This window comes from Tenrec ecaudatus, chromosome 14 (assembly GCF_050624435.1).
Source record: "Tenrec ecaudatus isolate mTenEca1 chromosome 14, mTenEca1.hap1, whole genome shotgun sequence".
NCBI classification, from domain to species: domain Eukaryota; kingdom Metazoa; phylum Chordata; class Mammalia; order Afrosoricida; family Tenrecidae; genus Tenrec; species Tenrec ecaudatus.
The window spans coordinates 82,367,951-82,376,601 of NC_134543.1; the positions used below are offsets into that span (position 1 = coordinate 82,367,951).

Sequence of the window (8,651 nt, forward strand, 5' to 3'; positions counted from 1 at the left end):
TTATGGATCACAGCCCACCGTGTAACCACATCACCTCCGGGGCTCAAGGCAGACGTTCATCCGTCACTAATTAAGCACAGCTGTTACTATGAGGATGCTGCAGGAGCAGGTGGTGGTTCGTTCAGCTGTGCATAGACAGGGCCGCGCGGTGGGCTGAAAGTGTATGACTTGAGATTATCTCCAAGTGATGGTTTCAGAGGTCCCTCCAGCCCCGTGTCTCCGGGACATCTGGCCTCCGGGAAGAGGTGAGGTTCCGTTCTGCATTTCCCCCCTTTGCATCAGGAGTCCTTGCTGTCATACCCTCTAGGAGCGTGATCTCCTAGTCAACTCTCTCTACTTCCGTCCCCGTCAAGAGTCGCTCTTCTCTCGCTGCGGTTGGATTCGAGCATGAACTTTCTCCTTTCCCCTCCCCCTGCCCAGGCCACTTGGCCGTCAGTGTGTGCATGCTTGTAAATGTCAGTCAGATCATGTCCCCGCACTGCTGGCCACCTCGTGGGCAGCATCCATTCCCTACCCTTGAGGCCTGCAGACACTAGTCTATTGATATAGACATCGTTTAGTCTTTACTTCTTAAGGTAGGCTGGGGTCTTCTTTTGAAAACAGTTTTATTAGCACTTCATCCACGTCATACAATTCAATAAGTCAATCATATCAAGAAGAGTCGCACAATCGATTGTCACCATATTCAGTTCTAGAGCATCTTCTTCCTTGCACTCATTGGTAATCATGTAATTATCTTTCCCCCTAATTTTGGCAAAAACACAACAAAACACTCTCTAGTTCCACAGCTTCTACATGTACAATCAGTGCCTTGGTCATACACTTCGTGTTGCGCATTCATTATTGACATGTAGGCTGTATTCGTACAGCTACTTTTGCTGATGAGAAACACTGAGGCAAAGGAATTAAGAGACATCTAAAATCACACAGCTGTTTCGAATACGATGGAAACCCAGAGGATCTGCCTGTCCGTTCATTCTCAAACTGCGTGCCGTCCCCGGGAGCTCTTACTCCCACTCCCAAGCCGTTGGTACCCTGTTTTCCATTTCAGTGTTACTCTGATGGCCCAGGGAAACCCAGGGGTGCTTTCCCCCTGGGAAAAAGGTGAGGCTGTGAGCTCCATTAAGATTTACAGCCTTGGAAACCCGATACAGGGTCACCCTGGGTCAGAATCAACTGGATAGTCTATGATGGATGACTCAGCTGCTCAAGCCCCCATTAACCTATAAATCACTCCGCTTCTCCTTTCTCATGCCCGGCAATGTCCAACCCCTCCCAAATCTTATCATCTCTACCATGCATATAACCGTGTGTGTGTGTGTGTGTGTGTGTGTGTGTGTGTGTGTCTCCATCCTCTCTGTCTACTGCCACCGTAGCCTTGGCCTGAGAACTGCCAGAGCCTCCTGGTGGGTTTTCACCCTTGTTCTTAAATCAAAACAAAACCCACTGCCATCCATGGGATCAAGTCCAACTCATAGCAGGCCCATAGGACAGAGTAGCTCTTCCCTGTGGCTCTCAATCTCTAGGAGAGCGGACAGCCTCCTCTGTCCCCAGTGGCTTGGTGGGTTGGGTTAGAAGCCAACACAACCGATTCTGCCACCAGGATTCCAATCGCTACACAGGGATACTTGAAATCATAGGACCAATTCCAGCACATCCCTGCTTAAAATCATCCCATGCATTTCACATACCCTTGGAATAATCCAGACGTCTACCTTGACCGTCATTTGCCATCAGGTTCACTTGGACTTACCGTGACCCCCCTGTGTGTCAGAGAAGGAGATCGCCAGGCTTTTCTTCTGAGGCACCTCTAAGTCAACCTTTGGGGAAGCAGCCAAGCACATGAACTATTTGCATCATCCCACCCAGGACTCTCCTGGCCTGCCTGGTCCCTAACTTACCTGACCCTTGCCCACTCCAATCTCATCTGCACACACACCCTGGCTCCCTCTACTTCTTAAACTTACAACCGGTCCTAGAGAGATGCTGTTGTCTGCCTCAAGACTGTCCCTGCTGGTCCCCCTGCCTGGAAAACTTCTCCCCCAAGTTGCATGACAGGTGCTCTGCTATTCAGCTCTGAGCTCAAATGCCACCTGCTCTGGGACAACTCTCCTGGCATTCAAGCTGATTAGGGTCCTGCCTCTGATCTCATGAAGCATTTTCCTTTGTGTCCTACGTAGTAGTTAGGTTTAACATTAGCACGTTTATTAAATTCTGTTCCCTCTAAAACATGAGCTCATTCAAGATGAGACCTTTCCTGTCTTAGCCGTTACTCATGTGTGTCCCCAATGCCTAGCACATACATGTCCAATACACGTTTACTGATGACACATTGTAAAGCTGAGACGTGATTTATAATTTTCTCAGCTTCATGAACTGGACTCCAGTGGTGGCACTTCATTTTTATAACAAATGAGCAAACTTTGTCTTATGCGTGTGACATGGTTTATTTACCTAATTCTCCATTCTCAGAATGTAACTTTTCCCAGTGTTTTGCTACTAGAAATAAGGCTGTGATATTCATCCTATACCAAAATGCAAATCTTTGTGCTCGTCTTTCTTTTTTTTTACTTAAAAAAAACTTGTGAATTAGGTGGAGGTTTATATTTCAGATCGTCATTTTTGTACTCAGCAATTTAAACAAATTGCCAAGCCTCCCAGGAGCTTACCCTGCTCCCTCCGTTTTTCCTCCCTCTAGTAGATTATCGTCCCCTTCACTCTGCTTAACACCAGTCTGCTGTCTAGCCCACTGCGTCCCCTCTCTCCATCCCCTGCCCATCCTGGTAACTATCAAAGTGTGTTGCTTTGGGTATGGAAACCTGTTGTCTTGATCCCCCCCCCCCATTTATAACACTGGTGCCACATAATAGTTATTCTTTTATGATTGAGTAACTTTACTCAGGGTCCTCCAAATCCATTCACGTCATGAGGTGTTCCACAGTTTGCTTTCCGAAGATCAACTTCTAAAGTAGAATTATTATTAGATAAAGGGCAATGAGCATGGCTCAGGCTATTGATGCCTTTTGTTAAGTGACTTTCGAGAAAGACTGAACAGCCACACAGCAGTATCCGGTGTCACTGACCATCTAGGGGACAATTGCTCTTGTGCTCACACGACCTTGCTTCGCTTTCCTTCATTTTACTCTGATCCCTGCATTTCTTCAAGTTCAAAAATGCTTGAAACACTCAAAAACAAAACAAGCTAGCAAAATCCCCTGGGACACAATGTTGCTAGCAAACAGCTGGAGAGAAGTGAACATATTTATATGTTGAGCTTCTCTGTACCTTTCACTTAAACTTGTTGCCTTCTGTGGATCCTCTCTTTTAGTTTCCTAGGCTGGGCACTTTGATCCCTGCTTCCCCAAGGTTCGTCTGTCCCCAACCCAGGTCTCTACACTAGAATGTACCTTCCGTGAGGACAGCTACTTTCTCTCTTCCTTATAGAGGCTGTCTATGGCACAGAGTAACCCAAGCCCAAAGGAGTTGGCACCAAGCAGATTCCACCACATAGCGACTCCCTAAGGTTCAGGCTAGGAATGCTCTGTCTTAAGGCTGCGTTCTCTAGAGGAGCAAAACCGGTGAAATTTACATATGATGGTATACGCTGAGAAATCTTTCATCAGAAAAATGGCTTGTAGGGTTATGGAAGCAGAGAAATTCAAGCCATGCCAGATGTCAGATGAGAGGCTGATCTTGACTGGTTTAGCTGCAGGGTCTGAGGATCTCAAGGCTTCTGACTGCAGGGGCAACTGAATTTAAGGTAGGCGGGCTGTTGGTGACTCCTAGAATTCACAGGCAATATGGTAGGGCGCTGAGTCAAATCCAACGAAGCAGAGGTGGGAGCATGAGCCAGAATGGAGGATCCAGACCCAGCAAAAAAGCACGCAGCTTTTCCATAGCGTACACATATATTGGAAGGAGTCCACAGCCCCGAGAAACTTCCTTTCAGCTGACTGGATCAGCGCTGCTGGCTGAGGAAGGGTCTTGCATCCCCAATCTTACGATTGGTGGGCTGCTTATGGCAGATGCCATTATGGAAGTGATTACATTGTATTAGATGACATCATGGGTGATTACCAGGTCTTAACTGCCAGACCACTAAGAATCTTGGTCCAAGTAAGTTGGCACAAGACCTTCACTATCACAGATGCTGAGGTGCTGAGATCATGACTCTGCCTAGCCTTCGGACGAGCTATGAAAGATGAAAGTCCAGCCCCAAAGAAATAGGGCAGAGGACTCTCCAGTAAGTGTGAAGCCCAGAAATGCGAGACAACAGTGTAACTGGAAATGCAAACAGTTTGACCAGGACTGACATACAGGTGAATAATGGGGCAAAGGCGAAAGGAACAGGGCCGCAGTGGTAAGCGTGAGACAAGTCATTCAACATCGACCTTGTCTACGAGATTAGACTTCCTTCTAAAAGTAAGGGGAAGAAGCTATGACAGAGCTTTTGTTGGGGGATCAGGTTTGCAAATGACCCGAGTCATAATGAGGAGGACACGGAAATGGAATAAGGGGGTGAGCTAGAGGTAGAGAGACCTTCCCGAGAGACAGGAAAACCTAAAATAGAAGCAGTGTGAATGAAAGTGGGGTTGCGTTAGAGGGTTCTATCAGAAATAAAACTGATCAGATTTGATGATGGATTTGGAGAGAGAAGGCAAAGGTGAATAGAAATCCCATGTACCACCACCACCAGCCCAATTTTTTTAAAGGTAAGATACCTAGACTTTGCTTCTTTTAAGAGAACGTTGAGGCCTGAAGGAGATATCTATCCTACAGGCGGGTGGATTTGTGTGGAGACCAGCTCAGAACACTCATCTGAGTAGACTGGGGCCATGGAGCCATTGTCTGGGAACAGAGAGGACCCAAGTCATGTCAGGTTCATTCAGCCCCTGTGAGGTTGACTACCGAGGGTCATGAAGATGGTTTCTTGTTCCTCATCTATAAAGTGGCCATGAGTCGCAGCCCACTGGGCTCTACCACAACTGACAACAAAGCAGGCAGAGCCAGAGACTAATTCAGCGGATTAATTCCAGCATTCATTCATTCATTCATTCAAGAATGTGCATTGTGTGCCAAATTCCGTCCTTGGTGATGGAAACAAAGAGGGGCATCATAGAGGGCAAGCCAAGCCAGTTACATTTGGGAGTAAACGAACAAAAGAAACTTGAAACAAAAACATTTTTTAAAGTTTTATAACTAAATGCTTCAGGAAAGAACAAAACAGTGAAATGTATAAGATTATAATCCCCCCACTGGAGGTGTAGGAGTAACAGAACTGTAGGTGAACGGATACACTGGATGGTGTAAGATACGGTAAAACAACAATAATGATAATAAATAATAAAATAACAAGGGTTCCTGGGGGATAGGGTGGGGATAAAGAGGAGCTCATACCCAAAAATTCAAGTAACTGTTTTGAAACCGATGGTGGCAGCAATTGTACAAGTGCGCTTGGTCCAAATGAATTATGGCTTGTTGTATTTTGTGAGAGGCCTCAATAAAATGATTTAACAAAAGAGAACGATGATCCTCCACCACGCGGAGGAAGGCGGGTAGCGGCTCAGCTAGGTGTCTACAAAGTCTGTTTTGGAGGCGGGCGCCCTCTTCGGTTGGGTTGAACGCTGACAGGACGCGGCGGGCTGCCCGAGAGACGCTACGAAGACGCGGCTGGGCACTGCGTGTCCGGAGCCGCGCACGAGGCCGAGCCGTGGAGAAAGTGCGGGCCCGCGGAGCAAGTCCGAGCCCCGCGGCGGCCTGCGGACCACCGGGGACCCCCGCGGACGGCGGGAGCAGCGCGGGCACCGCCGGGGGGGCGCGGCTCCTGGCGTGACGTCACAGGCGCGCCGGCGGCCCATTGGCTGTTACCGCTCTTCCGGCGGCGGGAAACTAGTAACGGAACCGGAAGTGGCAGAGCACTCCGTCCGGAGAGCCGAGTGGCGCTTAAAACCGAGGGCCCTGAGGCCATCGGGGCCGGCTGCCTTTCCCCTTCAGGCTCCGGCCCAAGGTAGAAGATCCCCCAGATCCTGGCGGCCTGCGGCAGCGAGATGGCTCGGACGCCGGGGACCCCGCGCACGCCCGTCTAACGGCGCGCTGGAGCGGTTGGAGCCTCACTTTGGGGGAAGGGCCGCCCAAGGACCGCCCCCGGGGCCGAGCCCGCCGCCCATGGCCACACCCCCGGGAGCCAGTCCCGCCTCCCTCCGTTTCGTGGCCGCAGCCTGCTGGCGAGTAGTCCGTGGGCGCCAAGTGGACCTCTTTCCGCGAGTGCTGGATTTCCTGGGATCGCTGCGCTCCGCTGCCCCCGGCTTAGTGCACTACCGGCACCACGAGCGCCTGTGTTTGGGCCTAAAGGCCAAGGTACTGGCGCTGTAGCACCAGGGTGGGGTGCGGGGGACGGGACGCGAGGTGGGCGATGGGAGTACCTGACGAGAGACGACTTGGAAGTGGGATCGGGACAAAGAGGGCGTTGCTGGAAGTGGGGCCTCTGAGCTGGGACCGTACATTCGGCCCTAGGTGGTGGTGGAGATGATCCTGCAGGGCAAGCCTTGGGCCCACGTCCTGAACGCCTTAAGTTTCCACTTCCCAGAATCTGCCCCTCAAGTGAGGGACCCCAAAGTGGTAAGTGACCCCTGCCTGGGGCCAACTGCGCCTCTGGTTGACTTTGATGCCCCTCGCCCCCAGCCACAGACCGCGAGGCCCCTAACTTGTCTGCCTTCCTCACCCTCCGCAGACGGAGCAAGATTTGAGGAGGACTTTGGAAGCACAGAGAACCTTTTGCCAGCAGGTTAAGCAGCTGGCAGAGACGCCTGGGGATTTGACCAAACAGCTGCAGGTGCGACCGGTTGCTCTGAAGGCCTTCGTGTGGAGCCCATCTTCATTGTCCTAACCGCCCTTTCTCCCCCAGGAACTTGACCGAGAGTATGGGGAACCCTTTGTGACTGCCTTGGAGAAGCTCTTTTTCGAGTACCTGTGTCGACTGGAAAAAGCATTGCCTCCAGCACAGGCACAGCAGGTCCCGTTGGGGTCAGACACCTAAGTGCCCAGTGCAGGGGGTTGTCCCAAGGCCTGTGGTCCTCATCGCTCTCTCCCTGCCCACAGCTTCAGGATGTGTTGAGTTGGATGCAGCCTGGGGCTTCTCTGACCTCTTCGTTTGCCTTGAGCCAATATGGAGTGGATATGGAGTGGCCACTTCCAGGTACCAACCATCTGGGGGAACCAGGAATTGGACCGAGGGTGTTATTGTAGCATGAGGTTTTCCAGGGCAGCCCACTGGAGTGGCTGCCTGGGCCTGAGGTGAAAGCCAGGCTTGGGTTCCTATGTTACTGTCTGTTCTCTTGACAAGGAGCCTCACTTTGTCTTCCAGAGTGCCCTGTTACAAACTCAGTGACCATGACTGAGCCAGTGGAGCGGAGTTCTCCTCAGCAACCAAGAGGCTCACTTGGCAAGTCTCAGCCAAAAGCTAAGGCCAGCCCATGCCTCCCTCAGAAGCCAGCCTCAAGGAAGCACCCAGAACCCTTATTGAGTGGCCAGCATTTCAATTTGGCCCCAATAGGCCAGCGAAGAGTCCAGTCTCGATGGCAGTCCACTAGAGGAGCCCAGAAGGAACGCCCCACAGTCTTGCTGTTCCCCTTCAGGAACCTGGGCTTATCAGCCCACGTTGTGTCTAAGCCTGAGAACAGGACGCACACAACAGATCTAGCAGAGGCTGTGGGCTCAAAGGCAGTGGCTGTCGGGAAGCCCAAGAGTCTGTTCCAAGGCCTGGAGGAAAGTGCCCTAATGGAGAAGCCAGCTGTTGTCTCCTCTGCCTCCGAGCCAAAGGAGTGAGTAGAATAGTCACAGCTCCCTACTGGGGCCACGTTGCCTGTCTACTTGCCCTTCTCTCCAACTTCTCTGCTTTTTCTTCCCTCAGAAATTGCTTGGACTGTGCCCTGGACCCCCTGAGACTGTCACTGTCTCCTCCTAGAACCAAGCAGCCAGGTAGGGATGGGGACTTACAAGATTGGCTCACACTGCCACCTCTCTTAAGGCCTGTGTTCGCAACAAGCAGTAGTTTAACCCTGCTTATCCTCCTACAGCTAGCTTGCTGGGTCTGTTCAGCCCTGTCATTACTGTGGGGGACCTGGTTCTGGACTCTGATGATGAAGAGACTGGCCAGAGGGAAGGGAAGGTGAGTTGAACAGAAAGGTGGAGCAGGGGATAGGCAGAACCTAGACGGAGAAGTTTACTAGCTCCACAACATGGAGGACTCAGGAAATAGGATGATGATCGGCTCTCCCTGCTGCCTTCCCTGCAGGAGTCTTTGGGAAACTATCAGAAGACAAAGTTTGACACCCTGATCCCCACCTTCTGTGAATATCTCTCCCCTTCTGGGCCACGCACCATACCGAGCCCTTCCCATGACCATATAGACACACCTAGACCCCGATGATGGGGCTTGCCCCCTGCGCATTCAAGCCAGATTAAGCACTTGAGCGGGGATGAAAGGGAAACCCAGGATTGGATGACTTGACGACATTGCTCCCTTCATAATTAAATGCTCCCTTCGTAATTAAATTCTGAATTTGTTCAAACATTGTCTTGATGTGAGGGAAGGAAAATAAGGACTTCCAAGTGGTCAGTGGAAGTCAGTCCTTAGTAGCAGAACCGGCCGC

At 51.0% G+C, this 8,651-nt stretch overlaps 1 protein-coding gene across 2 annotated transcripts; it reads left to right on the forward strand.

Moving 5' to 3' along the window:
* The first annotated feature begins 5,898 nt into the window (after positions 1 to 5,898).
* On the forward strand, positions 5,899 to 8,570 carry TINF2 (TERF1 interacting nuclear factor 2). 2 transcript variants are annotated; one of them, XM_075531714.1, is made up of 9 exons: positions 5,899 to 6,357; positions 6,514 to 6,618; positions 6,731 to 6,832; positions 6,905 to 7,012; positions 7,099 to 7,195; positions 7,364 to 7,820; positions 7,910 to 7,977; positions 8,076 to 8,167; positions 8,294 to 8,570. In XM_075531714.1, the coding sequence occupies exons 1-9, from the start codon at positions 6,166 to 6,168 to the stop codon at positions 8,426 to 8,428; spliced, it is 1,356 nt and encodes a 451-aa protein (XP_075387829.1). In that variant the 5' UTR covers positions 5,899 to 6,165; the 3' UTR covers positions 8,429 to 8,570. The 2 variants fall into 2 exon arrangements, with proteins under 2 accessions (XP_075387829.1, XP_075387830.1); XM_075531715.1 differs by lacking the exons at positions 6,731 to 6,832; positions 6,905 to 7,012.
* The last annotated feature ends 81 nt before the right edge of the window (positions 8,571 to 8,651 follow it).

Bases quoted from the DNA above. Each gene is read 5' to 3' on its own strand.
- TINF2 (XM_075531714.1), top strand. From the start codon at position 6,166: ATGGCCACACCCCCGGGAGCCAGTCCCGCCTCCCTCCGTTTCGTGGCC. The intron at 6,358-6,513 runs GTACTGGCGCTG...ATTCGGCCCTAG, and splicing joins GTTTGGGCCTAAAGGCCAAG to GTGGTGGTGGAGATGATCCT. The intron at 7,978-8,075 runs GTAGGGATGGGG...ATCCTCCTACAG, and splicing joins TCCTAGAACCAAGCAGCCAG to CTAGCTTGCTGGGTCTGTTC.